The 24,902-nt window shown below is 40.5% G+C and overlaps 1 protein-coding gene across 2 annotated transcripts in view; it reads right to left on the minus strand.

The window, feature by feature from the left end:
• The window catches only part of LOC117527882 (carbonic anhydrase-related protein 10-like), a 230,611-nt gene that overhangs the window by 188,917 nt on the left and 16,792 nt on the right, over positions 1-24,902 (minus strand). For both annotated transcript variants that reach the window (XM_034190384.1, XM_034190385.1), the window contains exon 2: positions 24,129-24,203. In XM_034190384.1, coding sequence (XP_034046275.1) covers positions 24,129-24,203 — 75 coding nt within the window. The remainder of the gene's footprint in view (positions 1-24,128; positions 24,204-24,902) is intronic.

A 24,902-nucleotide genomic window follows, 5' to 3' on the forward strand; every position in this document is an offset into this window, starting at 1 on the left:
ATTCATTTTTCTCTCAAAGGTCTACACACAATACCCCATAATAACAATGTCAAAAAGGTTTGTTTTGTTTTGCAAATTTATTACAAATTTAAAGAAGAACTAAGAAATTACATGTACATAAATATTCACAACCTTTGCCATGAAGCTCAAAATTGAGCCTAGGTGCATCCTGTTTCCACTGATCATCCTTGAGATGTTTCTACAGCTTACAGTAATTGGAGTCCACCTGGGGTAAATTCATTTGATTGGACTTGATTTGGAAAGACACACACCTGTCTTTCCAAAGTCCCACAGTTGACAGTGCATGTCAGAGCACAAACCCAGCATGAAGTCAAAGGAATTGTCTGTAGACAATTAAGACATATTGTCTCGTGGCACAAATCTGGGGAAGGGCACAGCAAGGGTCATCTTTCAGCAGGACAATGACTCAAAGCACACAGCCAAGATATCAAAGGAGTGGGACAACTCTGTGAATGTCCTTGATTGGTCCAGCCAGAGACCAGACCTGAATCTGATTGAACATCTCTGGAGAGATCATAGAGAAGCTTCAATCTTTGACTGGACTGGGTTGCTTGACACAAGGACGTTTTGCTTCTAATCGCAGCAGCTTCCTCAGCTAAATTTCTAGCTCTGGTAGTCTGACTTCTGTCTGACTCTTGTAGAGAAGAATAACTGAAGCCAGCAAAGCTGGAGTTTTAAACTTAACCAGACCCCTCCTACCGAGAGGCCGACTGCTATTAGCTAGTGACCAGTGATGCCGGTAACACGTTACTTAGTAACACGTTACTCTAATCTGACCACTTTTTTAGTAACGAGTAATCTAACGCGTTAATCTTTCCAAATCAGTAATCAGATTAAAGTTACTTCTCCAAGTCACTGTGTGTTACTATTATTTTTGCATTGTGGGTCGACAGCAGCATTAAAGTTGGTCCGTGGGCAGGAGGTCGGGGTTCGACTGAACTGCCCACTTTAAGCGAGCTGTGAGCTTTTCATCAGCTACGACTTGTCCTCACCTCTTAAAGCGCGGTGAAAACAGCACACCTGCACTGAGCTTTACAAAGTCATTTTTATGCTTTATTTTTCTCCTTTATTTAGAATTCTGAGCTGAGCCGCTCCGTATCGTCTTGTTTAAAACAGCTGATCCTCCGCGACGTGTCAACAACTAACACTATTTTCCACTCAAATGCACCTAAACTCTCTTTCTGAGGACCACATGATGTGAAAACACAATAAAACTTTCTTACCTGTAAATCTGGTCATGTTTTCTGCATACATAAATGTTATCCATTCTTTGTGCTCAAACGCCAAAGCAGGGGCGAATCTAGATGGAATGGGGGTGTGGGGCAAGGATGTCCCCCCTCCCCCACAACACCCCTAGATTAAAGGTCCAGTTTTGAAGCCGTTTTTTTTACTACAACTACTAATACTACTTAAAATAATAATAATTTTGACAAGTAAAATGTTTATAGAGAATTTAAATGTTAGAAAAATGTTAGAATTTAATAGTTACATTTATAAACAATGTAGATTAGAAATTGCAAGTTTTACTGTTACAGTGCTGTCAACAGTTAAATATGAGGTCAAGAAACATTATTTTACTTTTTATAAAACAAGTATTTATTTTCATTGAAGTCAAGAAAGGGTGACTATAAAGTGAGTTTTGGCAAAACAGGTATCATTGTCATGTTGAGGTGGCAGAGGGTTGTTGTCGGCAGTAGGGGAAAGTAACTAAAAAGGTAACTATTAATCTAACTAGTCTACTTTTACAATTGAGTAATCAGTAAAGTAACTAAGTTACTTTTTCAAGGAGTAATCAGTAATCAGTAATTGGATTACTTTATCAAAGTAACTGTGGCAGCACTGCTAGTGACTAACAACTGCTCTAATTAGCACCTATTGTTCTCTAGACCTCTTGTGCTTTCAGATCTCTGGATAGATCTGAAAGTGTCTGTGCACTGACACTCAGCATCCAACCTGATGGAGATGAGAGGTGCAGCAAAATGGAATGGGCACAACTGCCCAAAGATAGGCCGGCCAAGCTTGTGGCATCATATTCAAGAAGACTTGAGGCTGTAATTTCTGCCAAAGGTGCATCAACAAAGTATTGCGAAAGGGTGTGGGTACTTATGTCCATGTGCTTTCACAGATTTTTATAAATAAATTTGCAAAAATTTCAAAATAACCTTTTTTCATGATGTCGTTATGAGGTGTTGTGAGTGGAAATTTGTGGGGAAAAAATTTCTCTCTCTCTCTCTCTCTCTCTCTCTCTCTCTCTCTCTCTATATATATATATATATATATATATATATATATATATATATATATATATACACACAGTAGTGTTCAGAATAATAGTAGTGCTATGTGAGTAAAAAGATTAATCCAGGTTTTGAGTATATTTCTTATTGTTACATGGGAAACAAGGTACCAGTAGATTCAGCAGATTCTCACAAATCCAACAAGACCGAGCATTCATGATATGCACACTCTTAAGGCTATGAAATTGGGCTATTAGTAAAAAAAGTAGAAAAGGGGGTGTTCACAATAATAGTAGCATCTGATGTTGATGTTACAAACACAAAACTATTATGTTCAAACTGCTTTTTTAGCAATCCTGTGAATCACTAAACTAGTATTTAGTTGTATAACCACAGTTTTTCATGATTTCTTCACATCTGCGAGGCATTCATTTTGTTGGTTTGGAACCAAGATTTTGCTCGTTTACTAGTGTGCTTGGGGTCATTGTCTTGTTGAAACACCCATTTCAAGGGCATGTCCTCTTCAGCATAAGGCAACATGACCTCTTCAAGTATTTTGACATATCCAAACTGATCAGTGATACCTGGTATGTGATATATAGGCCCAACACCATAGTAATAGAAACATGCCCATATCATGATGCTTGCACCACCATGCTTCACTGTCTTCACTGTGAACTGTGGCTTGAATTCAGAGTTTGGGGGTCGTCTCACAAACTGTCTGCGGCCCTTTGACCCAAAAAGAACAATTTTACTCTCATCAGTCCACAAAATATTCCTCCTTTTCTCTTTAGGCCACTTGATGTGTTCTTTGGCAAATTGTAACCTCTTCTGCACGTCTTTTATTTAACAGAGGGACTTTGCGGGGGATTCTTGCAAATAAATTAGCTTCACAAATAAATTAGCTTCACATAGGCGTCTTATAACTGTCACAGCACTTACAGGTAACTCCAGACTCTTGTTGATCATCCTGGAGCTGATCAATGGGTGAGCCTTTGCCATTCTGGTTATTCTTCTATATCCATTTTGATGGTTGTTTTCCATTTTCTTCCTCACGTCTTTTTTGTCCATTTTAAAGCACTGGAGATCATTGTAGATGAACAGCCTATAATTTTTTGCACCTAGTTTCCCCTCTCCAATCAACGTTTTAACTAAACTATGCTGTTCTTCTGAACAATGTCTTGAACGTCCCATTTTCCTAAGGCTTTCAAAGAGAAAAGCATGTTCAAGCTTCATCCTTACATAGGGGACACCGGATTCACACCTGTTTGTTCCACAAAATTGACGAACTCACTGACTGAATGCCACACTACTATTATTGTGAACACCCCCTTTTCTACTTTTTTTTTTTTTTTACTAATAGCCCAATTTCATAGCCTTAAGAGTGTGCATATCATGAATGCATGGTCTTGTTGGATTTATGTAACATGTAACAATAAGAAATATACACTACTATTATTCTGAACACTACTGTGTATATATATATATATATATATATATATACGAGGTCTATTAGAAAAGTATCCGACCTTATTATTTTTTTCAAAAACCATATGGATTTGAATCACGTGTGATTACATCAGACATGCTTGAACCCTCGTGGGCATGCAAGAGTTTTTTCACGCCTGTCGGTTACGTCATTCGACTGTGGGCAGTCTTTGAGTGAGGAGTCGCCCACCCTCTCGTCGTTTTTTCATTGTTTAGGAATGGCTCAGACTGCTGCTTTGTTTGATCAAAATTTTTTCAAAACTGTAAGGCACAACTGAGTGGACACCGCTCGATAAATTCAGCTGGTTTTCGGTAAAAATTTTAACGGCTGATGAGAGATTTTGGTCTGTAACTGTCGCTTTAAGGACGGCCCACGGCGCCTGACGGCGATCTGCACTTTGAGGCGGCAGCGTCTCGCCGTTTCAAGTTGAAAACTTCCACATTTCAGGCTCTGTTGACCCAGTAAGTCGTCAGAGAACAGAGAACTTTCAGAAGAAGTTGGCATGAGGAGTTTATTCGGACATTCCATTGTTAACGGACATTTTGTAATGAAAGAACGTGTGGGCAGAGTCGCATGTCGGGCCTGACCCGACCGCGGGGGGTCGCGACAGGAAAAACACCTCCATTGGAAACCTTAACGGGCAAGTTGGAACATGCCCAAGCTGTTAAACAATTTCTCAGTTACTAAAGCCATCAAAAGCCGCCTGAATTTTACAAATGGTTTTCAACACGGAGGTGTTTTTCCTGTCGCGGCACACACAGATTCACCGAGTCGTCACGGAAACGACTCGGCGAATTTGCGCGCACGTCTTTCATTAAAAAATGTCCTTAAACAGTGGAATGTACGCATAAAGTCCTCATGCCGGCCTCTTCTGAATCTTCTCTGTTCTCTCACGACGTCCTGGGTGAATTAAACCTTAAATTAGGATGTTTTCAGGTCGAAACAGGCCGACGACGGCGCCTGGAAGCGCTGCAGGACGTCCCAGTCCGTGGGAAGTCCTTACACCGACAGAAACACCCCATAATCTCTCATCAGCCGTCAAACTTTTCACCGAAAACCAGCTTAATTTCTCGAATAGTATCCACTCGGATATTCCTCACAGATCCAGAAAAAATTTTGATAAAGCAACGCGCGCCGTCTGGAGCAGCGTGTGAAACAAAGGAATTCAGCCGAGAGGGCGGGACCACATCTCACTCAAGGCCTGCCCACAGGGAAATGACGTCACCGACACGCGTGAAAAAACTCACGCATGTACACGAGGGTTCAAGCATGATTGGTGTTATCGCATGTCAATCAAATCCATATAGTTTTTTTTTTTATAAAACTGCCGGTTAGTTTTATAAGATACCTCATATATATATATATATATATATATATATATATATATATATATATATATATATATATATATGTGACTGGTTTAACTTTTTCCTCATAATGCGGTGTTTAGTTAACAGACTGAAAAGGTAGAATGCTTCAGACCCCGAGTCTTCTTCTCCTCCTCCTCAAACTCTCTTTTATTCCTTCACATGCACACGTGTAAGTGCAGAGCCGGCCTCCACGCCACTAGGGGGCCCCGAGAGCACCGAGACGTTGTGATAAAAAAGTAAATATATACATGAAATTAAAATAATATTGAATAATTTAAACGAAATTGTATTACACCCAAAAAAAATAATTTCATTTTGACAAAATACCAATACTAGGTTAATTGATGCCTCCTATTTAGATGCACCGCTTGGGTCAGGTGGTCGATGACTAATCGTGAGGAACGAAGTGAGTGCAAGTCATGTCTCAGAAAAGAAATTATCCCTCTGGAGCGGAGAAAAGAAAAAAGAAGTTGGAAGACGAGAAAAAACAACAAGACAAAGGTAGGTTTGCATGTCCAATATTACAATTTTTGTTGTCATTATTTGCGAAATGCTCCGTTCGTTTAGTATAAAGTGCTTTAGGTGTCTTAAAGTCAGAGGCGATTGCTCTAAGACTGCAAGGGAAACTCAGCTTCCCCTAAAATGTCAAAAAATAAGTGATCAAATATATACTGTTGTGTGTATATGTCATTGACTAAATATGCGCTACAGCGCGCTCAACTTTTGTTCAGAATCAGCTTCTTATCACTGGTAACGACGCGGCTTTTCTCTCACTCAAACCCGCAGCTTCACAGTGCTTTAAACAGTCCACAGACTTCAATAGCGACACAAAGCATGTAGCGAAACGAGACGAGTCATTGGATAAATGCTGGGCTTTGTTCCGCCCATCGGACGCTCAGCGTGTCTGGGGGTCTATGGGGCAGTGGGCTGGCCTCGGCTGGCCCGGATGCTCAGCTTCTGCATGATGATTGGATGATCTGTCTGAGGCTGAATCCCTTTTTGATTGACAGCGAAATGAGCGAATCAGCGATCTTTTGGTGTAAACATCCGTGAGAGCATTTTCATTCTGTTCTGAGTTGAACCGGAGACTTTCCTAATCCTCTTAGCGGCATTTTATTTGTTAAAAATGACTAGCGACACATCGAGCTTCTATTTCTGGTGGGTTTTTTTTGTAGCTGCTTGTGTTTGGAGACTGACTTCTATCACTCTTTCTGACTTCTATCGCAGTTTCTGTCCCTACCGAGCAGCGGGTGCTGCTGAGCTCCTCCACCGTCACAAAGCACTCACAGGCGGACAAACTTCACACTAGCCTCGCGCCAGTCCCAGCTAGCGAGCTAGCTAGGGAGCAAGCTGCACATAATGGCAGACAATTTGAATGTTGTGGACCAGATTTTGGCGAAGCCATTTGATAGTCTTCCTTACGAAGAAAAACTTAGAGTTAAACAGCAGGGCAGATCAACTCCTCAGATTAATTTGGTGCAAAAGGTGGGGAAAAGTAGCTCAGCTCTCAATGGTTTGCAGGCCAAAGTTAAAGCAATAGCCCCCAGTGCAATGTTTGTGCATTGCTATGCACACACATTGCTGTTATGTTGTGGATTTCTGTGTTCATTTTGGAGATTATTTAAGTATTATATTTATTATTTAAGTATTTAATTTTGATTACAACTTTATTTTTCTGTAAGATAATGTGAATGGCATTTGATTCTATTTTGTATTTGGATATTGAACATTTTGCACACCATTGCACATCTGAAAGAAATTAAACTATTTAACGTGTTTACTATAAATGCAGTCTCCTGCCTGCTGATGTTACTTTCAAATAGTTAAATTAATCAGCCATACTTATACATCACTCTGTATGTAGAAGTTAATTAAAACATATTTATGAGTTTGCTACCCCTTTAAGGTTAAAAACAAGAAGGACACCTGTATGATGTAAGATAATTACAAATAATGCTAATGATTGTGGGTACGTTACACACATAACAGTGTAGCCTATGGAATAATGAGGCATCTGATGCTGAGGTGATGGTAGGGGGCCCCCAAATGAAATTCTGCTTAAGGCCCTGTAAAGGCTTGGGCCGGCCCTGTGTAAGTGTATTCACACACACACACAAAATTCATCATGTTATAAAGGGCAGGCCCCCTGAGCTCTCTCCTTCCTTCCTCCTCCTTCTCCTCTTCTTCCTCATTCTTCATTTCCACACCTCGCTCACCACCTCAAACAACCGTCATGGCTGGACAGTTCCAGAAACACACACATGCACACAAGCAAAGTGTGAGAAGTCACACACTGTGCACATTATTACTCGTTGAATTTATTTCATTTTGCCTTTACACTCGATAATAAATTCAAAACGTGGGAAATTTTGGCCAGACACTTTGGTGAGAAGAAGCCAGTTTCTGATGCAATAGCTTCTGTTCAAATTTGACTCGAGTTTGATCAACTTGGGGCATTTTCGAACCTCAACAACATTCTTTCAGCAAAATTTTATTCATCCTAATTTAAAGTGTCATTCAGTGCCATTTGCTGAGTTTTCCTGAACAGGCTGAGAAGAGAAATGAAAGGTTTTCTATAAATTGACAGATTTCCATGCATACCATTATTTATATTTGATATTGTTATGTCCACATGGCATGTTTGACTATTGGCAGAATGTATTAACGAAAACACAAACTGTGGTTGAGGCTGGTTTAAAAAAAGCAGCATGCTACAAACTTGGAAATCTGGTCATTTCTGGTGTGTCTTTAAGAAAAATCCTTATTTAAAAGCCTTCATTTCATCATCTTTCAGAGGTTGTATCTTAATAAGGAGACATACAGATGTCTACAGTGCCTTTCCTCTGAGAGATCCTTTTGTGATTCAGTTGATGTTATTCACATGACATCACTGATTCAGAAGGTTGCAACATTTGTTCGTCCCAAGAGAGCAGAGTTCTGTGCACAAAACCACATCCCAATAGCCCACATAATTCCAAAGATACGATTATTCATGTATTTTAGACCATGACATTTAATTTGACCTTGATCTTGTTGTGAGGACAGTCTATAGAAAATACTATTTGAAGATATCACTGCGCACAGACAGACAAACTGGTGGACAGAAAGATATGGTCAGAGCCATAATCTGTTTCTGCTTTGTGGTGATTTTAATAGGAGTTTGACAAGACGATGTTGTCTTCTTCACGAGGTGTGTTTGCATTGTATCTTAAATCGGAACTCTGCTGAAACCGACCTCTCACGTAAGTCATGGACCGCAAGACGGCATGAGATTCACAACTGCCAAACAGTGAATAGTCTCTAGTTTATCTACAGATAATCGCTGTGGCTCATTCTGGTGTTGCTGAGTCAGCACTATCATTAGCTATTCATACATTCCATGCACCAAGGATTAACTCTGTGGTTTACATGCGCGTATTTCGTATCTTTTTCACCACAGCCGTACCATGTTGAACATCGGTCACCCCGGATGTGGTAGCTTGATCTGCGAAATTAAAGTTGTTTGTTTCCATTAAATGTGAGGCTGCACTATATGATGACGACACTAGCCAGGGCTCAATAGTGTCCCTTGGCAGAAAATCCTGTTGTTCAGTGGCACAGCATAGCTGTGATTACTGCAGAAATTTCCTGTTGTAGAGTTCCAGACCTGCCACCGAGGCTTAGGCAAAATGTCCCAACTGTTAGTCCTGGTCCCCCTACTCGCTTGTATGGTACTTCCCATGGTGCCTAATTTAGCCAACTCATTGGGATAAGAGAAGGAAACTCTGACTCCAAACCCCCTGCTGCCTTGCAGGCTAGAGGTAGAACCTTACCATACCTCACAAGGGCCCTTTGGCTAAGGAATATGTCCCTACTGATAGATCTGGTCCTCCCACATACGTGTATAGTGCCTAGTTTAGCCAACAAATTGGGATAAGAGACGGAAACTCCAAACCCCCTGCTGCCTTGCAGGCTGCTGTCATTGTGACAAAGGCTAGGAGAAGGATCACTCTGAATTCAAATCCCTGGGCACAGCCTACCTAGCTGTCAGTACCTGGAAAGGGTTTTTTCGGCGGTGTCCGGTATGTCTACTAGATATCGGTTCCGGCAGTTGTCAGCACTGTGTTGGACCGGTATGGGTAACTCGGTGGTTCTAGTGTCACAGTGGTACCAGTTCCGGCAACCGGCAGACCTATATATATATATATATATATATATATAAAGTTTGGTGGAAAGATTTATGTAACTGTTCACAATCAAGCAGGTCAGTGTTTCTCCTAAAGGAGATCACTTCTCCTTGCATACATGTGGACTGCAAAGGGGTTGTTAGAAGTCTTCTAAAATAAGTATTAAAGAAAGAAAGAAAGCAAACAAGAAAGAAAGATCCAGTAATAATATACAAGTATATATATATACGAGGTCTGTCAATAAAGTATAGGTCCTTTTTATTTTTTTCAAAAACTATATGGATTTCATTCATATGTTTTTACGTCAGACATGCTTGAACCCTCGTGCGCATGCGTGAGTTTTTCCACGCCTGTCGGTGACGTCATTCGCCTGTGAGCACTCCTTGTGGGAGGAGTCGTCCAGCCCCTCGTCGGAATTCCTTTGTCTGAGAAGTTGCTGAGAGACTGGCGCTTTGTTTGATCAAAATTTTTTCTAAACCTGTGAGGCACATCGAAGAGGACACGGGTCAAAAAATAAGCTGGTTTTCAGTGAAAATTTTAATGGCTGATGAGAGATTTTGATACTGTCGCTTTAAGGACTTCCCATGGTGCGAGATGTCACGCAGTGCTCTCAGGCGCTGTCGTCAGCCTGTTTCAAGCTGAAAACCTCCACATTTCAGGCTCTATTGATCCAGGACGTCATGAGAGAACAGGGACGTTTCAGAAGAAGTCGGTTTCAGCATTTTATCCGGATATTCCACTGTTAAAGGAGATTTTTTTTAATGAAAGACGTGCGGACGGATTGCAGCGTCGGCTCGCAGCCGCTGCGACGCTCCGCCACAGGAAAAACACCTCTGTTGGAAGCCTTAAGGACAAGCTGGAACATGTCCAGCTGTTAAACAATTTCTCATATACTCACTCCACTGAAAGCCATCAAAAGCCGCCTGGATTTTACAAATGGTTATCTGTTGTGTGGGCCGCCAGAAGAGGATGTACTGCTGGCCCACCACCAAAGGGCGCCCTGCCTGAAGTGCGGGCTTCAGGCACGAGAGGGCGCTGCCGCCACGGACACAGCCGGGAGTGACAGCTGTCACTCATTAATTCCTGACAGCTGTCACACATTCTTCATCATCGCACTCCATAAAGACCAGACGTCATCTCCACCTCATCGCCGAGATATCATACTTCATTGGAGGCAATATCCTCAGCCGTTTGTGTCTTTTGCAATATATCTGTATATTGTGAGTGTTTGCAGGAGTACCGGTTCCTTTTCCTGTGGAGGCTGAGTGAGTGCAGGACGGCACTCTTTTCCCCTGAGGAATCACTGCGGTACTCTGCAACATATTGAGTGAGAGGTGGAGGTGACATTCCCACCGCTGTTGTTACTGGGTGTACACACACCCACACTTGACTGTCTTTGTTCTTCGCCAGCAGTACCAGATCCGACAGTCGGGGACGGTGATCACCTGGGAATTCGGGACATGGCGGCTCCAGTATTCACCAGGTTCTGTGGGGGCGGAAATCGTGTGGTTCCGGCTCTTCTCAGGACAGACGTCTTCTATCCTCGAGCCTGCCCACACGTCACCTTTGTAATTTGACTGTAATTATATTCTGAGATTGTCTGTATATTCGTTGTGCACGTTTCACAACATTAAATTGTTACCTTTTGGCTCATCTATTGACCGTTCATTTGCGCCCCCTGTTGTGGGTCCGTGTCACTACACTTTCACAACAGTTATCAACACGGAGGTTATCAACACGGGAGCGATGCTAACACATTAGCATGTCTATGGCATTTTCAATGTTAAAAGTTAGCATTACGCATTTACAGCTGTCATCACGTTCAGGTGCATTTGTTTTCAAATTGTAATACTTCTTAAATTTATTTTTGTTTATATATTAATTTATTATGATTTTGGGCATGATCCAAATATGTACTTGATCGGTGATCGGCCTAAAAAGTCCTGATCGGTGCACCTCTAAAAAAAAAAATACATCAACAAATTAAATAGTAGTTTTTATTCAACAACGCTTATTCATAGTACAGAATGTATGAAATGAATAGGAAAGAATAAATAAAAATACACATGGAAAATAATTTTAATAATGCACTTCATGGATTTATTCTGTCTTGACCTACTGCTCCTCCATCTTGAGGTGAAGCTTGATGCCTTCATACGATGTGTCAATTTTGCTTATCAAATCAGTTTGTAAGCTCCACCAAGTGTATGATTTTAAGGTTTACAAACACTTAACTTCAGAAAAAAAGTTAGCTGACTTAAAGTTAGCAAAACTAAATTCAGTGGATTGGTTGCCTGATAATTTTCAAAGTTAGCTGAAAAGATAATCCATGAACTAAAAAGTTAACTATTGGCTAATTAGCTGAGCTGTACATAAAACCTCACATCTTACCTCAATTCGCTTTCTGATTTTCACAAATATGCATCCCGGAAGTTATAGGCAGTGACAAACCAGCGTGTGAAGATCACGCTTAACCACAAATGGACTTCAGCATGTGGTTTGGTAATGCAACACAATGGACTTGTTATGTGTAGTGCAAGCACAACTCATAGCATAAATTTTGCACAATCTTGGAAAAACCTCTCAGTGATGTCACGGCATGTCAAACAATATTACGTAAATTCAGGGAATTACCAAAGTATTTCTAGTCTTGTATAAAGTACCTCAAAGTGATACTTGAGTGAAAGTACAAGTATCTTACCATAAAATTACTTTGGTAACAGTTAAAGTCTCCTATAAAAATCTGGCATTTACTGTACTTAAGTATCAAAAGCAAATTTCTCATATAAAATGTACTTTAAGTAAAAGTACATTTTTACTCCACTCGTTTTAGATTTTACTAAAACGAGTGGAGAGTGAAACAGGAACACAAAAAGAAAGTCAGCCTGGTGTCTGGAGAAACCAGGAGAGGGGCCTCAGCCCCTATAAAAGGCTGGATCCGCCTCTGGCGGAGCAGTGACGGAATGAGCCACACACACATTTCTTTTAAACACAACAGCAAGGTTCTTGTGAAACAGAACAGTCATTTATAGCTACATAGTTGTGCCAAATTTAAGGAAAATAAAAATAAAAAACAAAAACAATGAAAGCATCACCACCACCAACCACTGCAAAGCAACCAAATGTCGTGCTCTTTGCGCTCTCGAATCCAAAACGCGGTGCTGCTTTGGATTTCCGTGAACATTTCATATAAAATAAATTAAACGAAACAGTTTGCCGTACTGAAGTTTTCCCCGTAACTCCGACCGTGCATTGACTCCAGCGGGAGCCGATCCATGTGCATGTGTGTGTGTGCATCAATGCGAGCCCATTTGGAGTCCAAAGCACAGATGGTTTTCACCCTCCAGTCTTCCTCTTCCTCAGCGAGGGCGCTGATTCAATCTGTCTTTTTTTATTTATTTATTTTTTTTTTTAAACTTGTTTTATGTCCAACACTGCACTTGATGCTGCAGGAGTGAAAGGCGCTGCACTACAGCTGTAGAGGACTGTATCTTTTCCTGGTGTACAGCTGCACTCTGGCTTTCGTTCACCTCTGCAAACAGGCATTGCCCAATCAATTTCTTCTACTTTTATATTGTAGTATTAGTGTTGTATTGTAGATGTTTAAGAGAAATGTATCAGAGTAAAAGTATACATTTTATTGAGGAAATGTAGTGCAGTAGTGTGAGAAGTTGGTTGTCTAGTAATTTCCTAATCTTGAATTCTGATAAGACTGAAATGATGGTTCTTGGTCCAGCCAGACATCGGCATCATTTTGACCAGTTGGCACTTAATTTTGGTTTGTGTGTTGTGCATCATACCCACAAAGTGAGGAATCTTGGAGTACTTTTTGATCCTACATTGTCTTTTGGTCCCCACATTAGAGACATTATGAGGACTGCCTTCTTTCATCTGCGAAATGTGGTGAGGATTCATCCCATCCTGTCTATGGCTGATGCTGAGACTTTGATACATGCGTTTATTTCTTCCAGACTGGATTATTGTAATGTTTTATTTTCTGGTCTGCCGCAGTCTAGCATTCGAGGACTTCAGTTGGTACAGAATGCTGCTGCCAGACTTTTGACACAAAGTAGAAGGTTTGACCACATTACTCCCATTCTGGCATCCCTTCATTGGCTACTGGTTTCTGCCAGATCAGATTTTAAAGTTTTATTGTTGGTTTATAAAATTGTTCATGGACTGGCACCTTCTTACCTGGCGGACTTGGTTAAGCCCTACGTACCTGTGAGGCCCTTGCGTTCGCAGGGCACAGGGCTTCTGTGTGTTCCAAGGTTGAACAAGAAGTCTGTGGGGTATAGAGCCTTCTCCTACCGTGGTCCGACTCTTTGGAACAATCTGCTGTTATTCGGCAGTCTGACACAGTGGAGACTTTTAAATTAAGACTGAAGACCCACTTTTTTAGACTGTCTTATCATTAGTTTAATTTGTTTGTGTTTGCTTTCTAATTTCCTTTTATTCTTCTGTGTTTTATCTTTTTATTGTGCTTTTCTTGCTTTTAATTTTGATTTTCGATTAATTTGTGTTGTGAATTGTGTGAAGTGCCTTAGGGTGACTTTGTCATGAGTTGGCGCTATATAAATTAATAAATTGAAATTGAAATTGAGTAAAAGTGAAGTTTCCAGAAATGTAAATAATGAAGTACAGATACATCAAAATTCTATTTAAGTACAGCAACAAAGTATTTCTACTTCGTAAAATTACAACACTGAGTATTTCAAAGTTAGTAACAGAAAAAGAAATCTTAGAAAATCTTGAGAATCCCATCACGGATAGACTAGAACCAGACACACTGATGGAATATCACACACACCCTCCCAGACCCTCTAAGGCCAGAGGTCACCAATCCTGTTCCAGGAGGTTGTCCACCTTTCATGCGAATAAAGTCCTTGCAACCTACTCTGCAATAACTCTGGAACACTTCTTTGTTTTAATAATGTGATAGTTTTATAGTTTTCATGATGTACAGATAGAACTAGTAAATTCAAATTTATCTGAGTTGAACATGGGGGCCTTCAGGTCAGCTTCATGTGTTTTTGGGAGTACAGAACTGAAAAGAGGCTGACCAAGACAACCTACAGCGTAATCAAAAATGTCCTCTCTTCTATTCTCCTGAAAGGATTCCATCATAAATCAGTTTTAAATTGGAGTACAACCTCCAAAAAAGCCAGTCATGCACTGACGTGTGGTAACTCTGGGTTTGAACTTTGAACCTCGTGAGAAAAGAGGAGGACGCAAGGTGAAGGTGGATATGATGATGCTTTATGACATATTCAGTTAGACCATCCAAAGACGCACAAAACAGACCATCCGCCATTCATTTTTTCCACATCTACAGATAAAAGCCGTTAATTGAAGTACTGCCATAAGAGCCATTTTTGAGCTGTGCGTGGGCCTCAAGTTGCCCCTGCAAATTCAAATGAATGATGGAAACATCTCGAGGCCATTCAAACTCTGAGCCGAAGGCAAATAATGAAAAAGAAAGAAAGAGAGAGAGAGAGAGAGACTGGGCATAAGATGTATGAAAAAGGGAAAAAATGGAGGCAGAAGGCAATAAAAAGTGGATCACCGTGAATGACAGAGGAAAAAGGAGAGAGAGGACAAAGATCTGAAATGACAGAGGAGATGAGAGAGAATACAAGGGGGGGATAAAAGGAGACAGTCACATATGTGATTAAATATATATAAGAACTGTACAACTGAAGAATGAGACAAATGCCATTAAACAAAGAGAGGGAAAAATGGAAAATAGAGACAGACATAAATGACAGAGACAAAAATTCAGACTTTATGGGATCCCTCAATAAAAGTTTTTTTCTGGACATCCTTGCTGGCTTATACAGTAGTGTTCAGAATAATAGTAGTGCTATGTGACTAAAAAGATTAGTCCAGGTTTTGAGTATATTTCTTATTGTTACATGAGAAACAAGGTACCAGTAGATTCAGTAGATTCTCACAAATCCAACAAGACCAAGCATTCATGATATGCACACTCTTAAGGCTATGAAATCGGGCTATTAGTAAAAAAAAAAAAAAGCAGAAAAGGGGGTGTTCACAATAATAGTAGCATCTGCTGTTGACACTACAAACTCAAAACTATTATGTTCAAACTACTTTTTTAGCAATCTGTGAATCACTAAACTAGTATTTAGTTGTATAACCACAGTTTTTCATGATTTCTTCACATCTGCGAGGCATTAATTTTGTTGGTTTGGAACCAAGATTTTGCTCGTTTACTAGTGTGCTTGGGGTCATTGTCTTGTTGAAACACCCATTTCAAGGGCATGTCCTCTTCAGCATAAGGCAACATGACCTCTTCAAGTATTTTGACATATCCAAACTGATCCATGATACCTGGTATGAGATATATAGGCCCAACACCATAGTAGGAGAAACATGCCCATATCATGATGCTTGCACCACCATGCTTCACTGTCTTCACTGTGAACTGTGGCTTGAATTCAGAGTTTGGGGGTTGTCTCACAAACTGTCTGTGGCCCTTGGACCCAAAAAGAACAATTTTACTCTCATCAGTCCACAAAATATTCCTCCATTTCTCTTTAGGCCAGTTGATGTGTTCTTTGGCAAATTGTAACCTCTTCTGCACATGTCTTTTATTTAACAGAGGGATTCTTGCAAATAAATTAGCTTCACACAGGCGTCTTCTAACTGTCACAGCACTTAGAGGTAACTCCAGACTGTCTTTGATCATCCTGGAGCTGATCAATGGGTGAGCCTTTGCCATTCTGGTTATTCTTCTATCCATTTTGAAGGTTGTTTTCGATTTTCTTCCACAAGTCTCTGTTTTTTTTGTCCATTTTAAAGCACTGGAGATTATTGTAGATGAACAGCCTAGAATTTTTTGCACCTGCGTATAAGTTTTCCCCTCTCCAATCAGTCTTCTGAACAATGTCTTAAACGTCCCATTTTCCTCAGGCTTTCAAAGAGAAAAGCATGTTCAAGAGGTGCTGGCTTCATCCTTAAACAGGGGACACCTGAGTCACCCCTGTTTGTTCCACAAAATTGACGAACTCACTGAATAATGCCACACTACTATTATTGTGAACACCCCCTTTTCTGCATTTTTTACTAACAGCCCAATTGCATAGTCTTAAGAGTGTGCATATCATGAATGCTTTGTGTTGTTGGATTTGTGAGAATCTACTGAATCTTCTGGTACCTTGTTTCCCATGTAACAATAAGAAATAGACTCAAAACCTGGATTAATCTTTTTAGTCACATAGCACTACTATTATTCTGAACACTACTGTAGGTACTGAGAGTGCTGCGTGGAGCAGAGACACTCTGACTTTTTCGGAGTGAATTGTAGCATTTGTCAGAGATATTTTCTGGCTCAGACTCCGTTTAATGATTGCATGGAGTGGATTTTGGGTGAGGTTGTAAAGTCCAGCAACTTGGAAAGGTTTGTTGACTTTGATTTTGTGGGTAACTCTGTGATCTTTGCCGAATCAATGCACTGAATGTGGCACTTGAGAAGTTGAGTCAGAGTGTCTGGGTTTGAGACTGCTCAGGATAAAGACTAAAATCCAGGCTTTTGGTGGCTTTCTAGACTTGGCCATCAGAAATGTATCCATATGCAGGCTAAGTGTCCCAGCTCTGGAAAAAATTCAGTTACTTCTGCAGTGACATACACATCTCTAGGACTTTGATGTTTGAGGTTGAGAGACATCTGGGAAGAGCTCATGGAGTTATGAAGTCGGTAGACAGAGACGTTTGGTAATGCCAATATCTTTGTAGGAGGACAAAAATTAAGCTTTTAAGATCATAGTACTTTCCATCTTACTGTATAGTTTTTGATGCTGCCTCGAATTGCCCAGGCACCATCAAATTTTCCACAGGTCAATCACTGGAGTCAAGGTAATTGGGGCCAAAAGTCATAATTTAAGTTTTTCACCCTGATTTCTATGGATTTTGGCACATGTAGTAGGGAGGGCTCCAGAATTTCACATCAAGGTCAAATTTGCCAAAGTTCTATCACTGGGGTCAAGGTCATGTCTGCCTGTTTTTTGGCCTACTCCTTCCAGGTCCTTTGGCGGATTTCTTCCAAACTTGGTATGCAAATGAAGGCTGACCATTTTTAATTGCCAATTTAACAAAATGTCATTTTTGCAAAGGTAAAGGTTAGGCAATTTGATTTTTAACCCAATTAGGACCAAATGTGGCACACAGGTGGACTCCAGAATTGTCCTGGCAAGGTCAGCTAAAGATCAGTCATTTGGGTTAAGTTGAAGGTCACTGAGGTAAAACACAAGATTATCGTAACTGTACTAAGCCCCATGTCCATATAGCATTGCTATTTCTCGTAGAAAACCGCTGAGAGAGCATCCACAAATGCTTCATTCCAGCAGTTTCAGCATTTTACATGTAAAAATGCAGTGTGGGGTGGGATTTCTGTCTATGACAACAATAAACAGCTAACAACTACCCTATAATGTAAGGTGATGAAAAGTACTCACCCTCAGCAGGAACCAAGTGTCTGTCCAATCTGCTATCACAGATGATTTAGTTTGTCTCTACTGCGATCGTTTTTAAGTGACAAATCAGCAAAAACAAATGCCTCCTTCCAGTTGCCTGAAAAGGCGCTATAGTGATGTCACAGCGTCTTTTTGAATAGTTCAGGGATATCCAACTTAAAATGCTTCGAGTAGCAACAAAAACAAAAACAAGTACAACAACATACACCCTCCTCCAAAAAAAATACAAAGCAAAAACAAAAGTCCGCTCTGACAAAAGATGCTTGATGTGTCTGCATGCTGCGGCATATGCACCCAGAAACTGAATCAATCAATAAATAAAATAAAACAACATTTAAAAGTGCTATATGGTCACAGGGCCTCAAGCAATATATCAAAATTGAAGTTGAGGTTAGAAAGAGAATGAGACTTGAACCCAGTGCATCATCCATGGGCGCCTCCTGTCAGAGGAGGTTCTGGTGCATGATTTGTGAAATGAAGCAGAGCACCCTAGGTGCACATTTGAATGCTCGCCATTGCGTTTTTCTGCAATAGAGTTAAGTTTTACATTTTTAGATGCCAAACATAATGACTTATGAAAGAACTTGGGCTCTTTTGCCAGACTGCTTCCTTCTTTTGTGTTATGACTCTGTGCACCTCACAGCACTAAAACTGCAGCATTCTCCTCTGCAAAATCTGTCGGGTCACCTCGCAGTAATCTCTGTAGTAATAATTATTTGTGGTTCTACTCTGAGTCTGGCAGACATCTGTACCTCACTATTTTTTGTTTTGTTTCTTGTTTCCATCTGTCTGGCACACATACGCATATGCCCGTTTTATCTCAGACGATCGCTTCTACTTCTCCGGTGGCTGCAAAGCTGAAGCACAGGATCTAATCAATGGCTTTTAAAATGCATTTGATCTTATTTTTTCTTTTTTCTGCTGACTGCATTTCCACAGCAGCTTAGGGCAGATGTCCCTGCGCTGGCATAAAGTGAGAAGTTGAGGTGCAACTCCGGCGCAGACTGCGGCTGAAACTGCAGACATGAAACTATACTCAGTGATGCGATGAGCACAAATTTCCCAGAAGGCCTCTCAACCCCCTCATGTGCACACATCTTCATTAGTAAATATTTCAGTGTCATTCCAAAATGAGAAATGCACCATTTGGAAGCATGCTTGAGCGTGAATGTACAACTGCAAATTGAATTCAGTTAAAAGTAATTATTGAATTCTGTCTGTCTGTGAAGGCAGAGACAGAAAAAAGTCCCCATAGTGACGTCGTTAACGTCAATTTACTTGCACAGGATAATATGTTGGAAACATGGGCGTAGCTACGGGGGTGGGTCTTGGATTTAAACTCCTCCTTAAATATTCCACACAAAGTCATGGCAGAAATGAGACTTTTTCATATTTGAACCAAATGAAATAACCGTTTCAGAAAACAATGCACTGGTTTAAAATGAGCACAAGAGCAATTTAAAGAAATACATTAAAAATGATTCTATGTATCAAAATACATTTGCAAAAGGTAACAGTTTCAGAAAATTCAGAAAATGATTTATTCTTCTGAAAGACTCACAATCTTGAATGAAACAAATGCTTCACAAAGTAATTCTTTATCTTGAAAACACACTAGAACAATTGGTTCACAAGATCATTCATAATGAGTAGTGGAGTTGCTTCAATTCAGAAATGCTTAACTGTTTCAAAGTGATTAAAAACTAAATGAAACATCTGATGAAGAAAATTTTTCTTCACTTAAAGGTGTACTGCCTCTGTTTTTTTTTTTTAAAGATTTAAGTCACAAATGAAATGTGCTTCAGGAAATGACTCAGCATTTTAAAATGCTCAAAATAACAGTGTTTTGAAATGTGAAAAACTACAACTTTTGCATCAGAAAATGAATATCCATTTTAAGTAGCCACAACACTGAATTAAACAAATGTGTGAGGGTCTCAATAGAATCTCTGCATTGACGTTGCTGTTTCAGACGGGAAGCACTAAAGGTACGTCCACACAACACGTGAACTGAATTTAAGTGGCTGTTTTAGGTCACAAAAAGTCAGTGTATCAACATGAAGTGCAAACTAAAAGATGTGGCCAACACACATCGCGCTGCTCTTGTGGAGAAAACTAAAATAAAAACCAGCTGTATAATTCATGAATATCACTGGGTTGATATAAATATTAAATAAAAGGGGACACAATACAGAACCCTGTGGTTAAATAACCCTGGTTAAATAAAAAATAAATGCCACTCACGGGATTTGAACCTGCAAGCTCTGATTATCAGATGGAAACTTTACCACTGCACTACAATCACTGTCTTATAACAGGAGAGTGAAATGGCTAAAATCAACAAACAGATAAACATGTTTTTTAAAAAAAGAGAAAAAAGTGCAGTGATAACTGACCACACGGTGTTTGTTACAGCGTATTTCTGCTGATACATGACTGAAAGTGGTGCATTTGTCACACTGTTGGCTTGTCATATGGTCCTGTGACACGCCGCTAACAGGACATGCGTGTCCAGTCAGACAGATGTGACATTCAGATTGCCTGCTGCATGTCCACATGAATTGACAGTCCATCCATCTGAGACAGCCTGTCAAAATGCACGCTGTGTGCGCTTTCCAGCCCATCGCAAAAGCGATATATGTTTTTATGTATTTCCACGTGAGAACAGCAAGGATAGACACGTGCCTCACAGAGGAATGTTATAAGTTCATGTCCTTGTTCTCCAACTGGGACGTCCAGTCACAACAGCAGCCGCTGTGAGCAGACGCGCCCCCTTGTCCGTTCAGCGCCCAGACCAATGTGTCTCTGTGTTATGTGGTTGTTCATTTTTGTTATTTTGTTATGTAATTGTGTATGTAGGTATTGTCACTATTATTTCTATACCTGTCCTGGCGGTGGTGTCTGAGTTTTTAATGTGTGCACTAAGCCATCATCCAGCTGTCAGTGTGCGGTGATCAGCTGACAGGCACCTCCCTGTGCTGTGTGTGATCAGACCTGGCTGTCCGGCCCCCATGTGATCAGATCTGTACATACATATAAGCATTTTATGTAAGTGTGCCCTCCTGGCACGCCATATGTGTTGGGGGGAGTGGGGGTGGGGGCCCAACACATGCGCACACATGCGAGACACATGCATCACATGTGTGTTGCTTTGCAACTCCACAGTCGTGGGGCACTTAGACAAATTTCACATCCAGCTTGACAGTGATTGTCTGCTGAATGTTGTTGTGCTAATAGTGTGAATGGCCACACATTTTCTAAGTGCCAAATGAGCGGTGTTAGATGTTTTTGTGTGTCAGCAGGAATTTGGCCTACACCTGCCACGAGATGATTCGATGGGCTCTCACAGGGCACACTCTGTCTTTCAGCTGCTGGTGTGTGCGAACAGTAGTAGCAACAGGTGTACGAGGCATTAAAGGCAGCCTTGATTTTACACGTATTGCATACAATTCCTGCTTCATTTGCAATTCATACGCAATTCGACCACATTCGTTGCCCCCTTGGCCTTCATCAGCCACTGTGGTCTTGAACACTCGGATGTTACCTGCTGGATTGCACAGAGAGAAATGTTCCACAAGGCCAAAATGTTGAAGCCAACACTCCCTCACAATACAACTGATACTCCTCCTTTTAGTGTCTCTAGGTAATAGCTCATTTGATTAAGTCATTTCAGCAGTACCCGAGGTTCCTCTGAAGAGACCTAGTACCAAAGACATTTAGTCATCTCCTTAGGGCACTATTTGGCCTCCAAGTCTCCTGCAAAGATATCTGTATCACCAAAACCTCTGTCTAGTGACCTCATGACTCCATGAGCTCTTCCCAAGCACCTTATGATCGCAATGGCCGAGGACTCAGAGACATAAATATTGAGATAAGTGAATGTCAAGATAAGTCCTATGTATTCACCACATACAGATACATTTCTAATGGGGTCTAGGAAGTCATTACAAGCCTGGCTCTTTCTCTAGATTCAGGACAATGTCAAACCCAAACACTCCAATTCCTCACACAGTTTCTCAAGCACTGCAGTCAGGGTATCTATTGATTGTACAAAGATCACACCATTGTCCATGAAGTCAGGATCAACTAGAAGCACTCGGAGAACGCAAGCCCATAGGGTCACTGATGTCACATGGAATACTCTTTGGCAAAGAGACTTATTCCACGTCGTTTCATGCATCTACCACCATGTTTCGGATTCAGTGGTTAACCCTCTGGGGTCCGAGGGCCTTTTTTGTACAGTTCACTTGCCTGGCATAAATGTTTTATTATTGCTGTTAACAGCTCTCCCTGCAACCCACAATCAAGTTTTAAGTCTCTTTTTTTCAGGACTACCTGTACTTTCAAAATATATATGCTATAGTTGTGTTTTATAAGTGTAATACAGGTTTACAATCAGAAATAAGAAAGGAAAAAGTAAAGCTCATTTATTTAAAACACACAGCAAACTATAATAAACAACTGTTTTGACACTTTATAAAGGTAATTTGGGCTCTTGTGTAAAAGACTGTACAACAAAAAGGTTCAAACAATAAACACAAATACATATTTTGAACAATATATACAAAATGGTTTATGTGTTGTGTTTGTCTTCATCTCAAAGCAATTTTTGTCTGCTATTACACAAAGGTCACATCACAAACTTCTACTATTAAGTTGACTGTGTGTTTGTTCTCTCCTGCTCTGAAAGCAACATTCACACTTCGAGGCTCATTCAGTTTGAGGAGCAGCCCCTCCCCCCTCGGTCCATTGATATGGTAAACAGTGCTTTACGCCAGAGCGAGAGAGCTTGCCACAGGCTTATCCAGTAACATTCACAGGAAAACTAGTCGAGCAATCCTGATACTCACACACTGTTTGAGCACCTGAGATTGTATGAGAGGCTCTCCGTCTGCTCCGTCTGCTCACTTTTACTTTCGCTGTGCATAATGGCACAGGGCACACTGGAGCAGCCAGGGGGCTATTCAAACGGGCCAACTAGTAACACTTCACTCCTAAAAACAATCTTTGGTGTGTCACGTGAGGTGAATCTGCCCCACGATTGGATTTTGGAAAACCATGTGACGGTGAACCAATTCCGATTGGACACGCACATTGCTCACGTCATCACACAGCTTCTATAAGGAGTACAAAGATGGTGGATGGTGGCTCGAAAGTCCGCAGAGTTAACTTTTCAGCAAAAAAAGTAAGTTTATATCTCATATCATTAAAAAGTTATTTATAATTTAGTAAAGCTTGGTCTCAGCCGTCGTACATGACGGCGTCGGCCACAGAGGGTTAAACCCTTAGATCTTAAGCAAATGTATTTATAAAGAGAAACTGCATGACCTACACAAGTTTTTTTTAAATTTTCTAATGACAAGTTTATTCAGTGAGGAGAAACAAATGCTAAATTATTTTTGTGTCATAACTTCATTTTTGTTCAGCCTTTCTGACCCATCTTCATGAAGTTAGATGCAAAAATGTTAAAATTGGCCCTATCCTGCAATGATAAAGAATCCTTAAAAAATTACTGGATCCGGATCGTGTTTTGGATCATTACCAAAATGTAATGACTTCTAAGTTAGGCCAAGATGCACCCCTGGTAAAAATTTCATTGCAATCCGTTGAGGATTTTTTGAGTAATCCTGCTAACAAACCACCCAACCAAAAAACAAATGGACGCGACCGAAAACATAACCTCCTTGGCGGAGGTAATAAACCTTCCCTAACCAACAAATGCACCCACATTATAACTGGTTTCCACAACCCAGCCAAACACCCAGTCCATGCAGGCATTGAACAGTGGAGGAGCCAGAATCTGTGTATAGGCTGGCTATGATGTCTCATAACATCTTAGGGATCCCACAAATGCTCAGGATGTCCCAAAGACCAGTTTGATCAACTGAATCAAACGCTTTTTGAAAATCAACAAAGGGTGCAAATAAGTACTACTAAATTCATGCTTGTATGATAGATAGATAGATTTTGACTTCCTATAGGAATTTCACCAATTTCTGAAACGCGACACCATTTGAAATGGCTGGTTTTAGCCAACAACATCAAACCAAACAATTTCTTATCATCTACCACAACCACAGGCTGACGCATGTCCTCACTCATTATTACACATCCATTAAAAAAAAACAAGGTGAGGTGATGTATTTTTATGAACACATATTCTGGTCTGACTCCTACAGGCTTGGATTAGCACAATTCCCACACAGATTAATAGGTTCCAAATGATAAATTGGCACTTACAAAATTGGCAAAATTACTCTTGTCTGCTGCACTAAATAGCATCTTTAAATGTTTTCCCGTTTAGATTTTAAAGCTCTTCGCATTTGGCAAGTAGGTGGATGACGGTCGATTACCTGGAACAAAGCTTCCATGGACAACGTCCTTATACGCCCACCAACTTTCATCAAGCTTGGATGTAATCGGCTGAGCTGTGGAGTTGGGGGAGGGGGACAGGGAGAGAAAAAGAGAATGATCAGTGTTTTTTCTGTGAATATATTTATGTAATGAATTAAAAACAAACAAACAGAAGAAGCTGAACAAATCTCAATATCAGCTTTATATAAAATGATGACCTGCGATCCTGATCCCACATCTTTTATTCCTGATCTTTGATTGTGGCATTTGATCCTCATCCTTTTGTTCCTGATCACCTTTAATTGCTGATCACTGATCCTGATCCTTGTCCTCTTCATTAATCTTTGTTCCTGATCAAACATCACTGATTCCTGATCTTTGATCCTGAAATTTGATCTTCATCCTTTTGTTCCTGATCAATCACCTTTAATTGGTGATAACTGATCCCGATCCTGCTCTTTGTCCTCCTCATTCATCTTTGTTCCTGATCAAACATCACTGATTCCTAATCTTTGATCCTGACCTTTTAATCCTGATCACTGTGCTCTGTACCTAGCAGTTATATTTTTGTTGCCATCCTTCTGCCTGTCTTGCTTTGACACTATAATTAGTAACAGGGCTATTCCATAAGGCACTGTTCTAGCCCATGATCCAAAAAAAGTACAAAAATGGGCCGAAATGGCTTATTGCTATTTGGAATTAAACGGGAAGGAACAGCACTCTGTGGAATAGCCCCATAACAAAACAATCAGGATTGAGGGCTAGTTTCTGAT

Source organism: Thalassophryne amazonica, chromosome 16 (genome assembly GCF_902500255.1).
Source record: "Thalassophryne amazonica chromosome 16, fThaAma1.1, whole genome shotgun sequence".
NCBI classification, from domain to species: Eukaryota; Metazoa; Chordata; class Actinopteri; order Batrachoidiformes; family Batrachoididae; genus Thalassophryne; species Thalassophryne amazonica.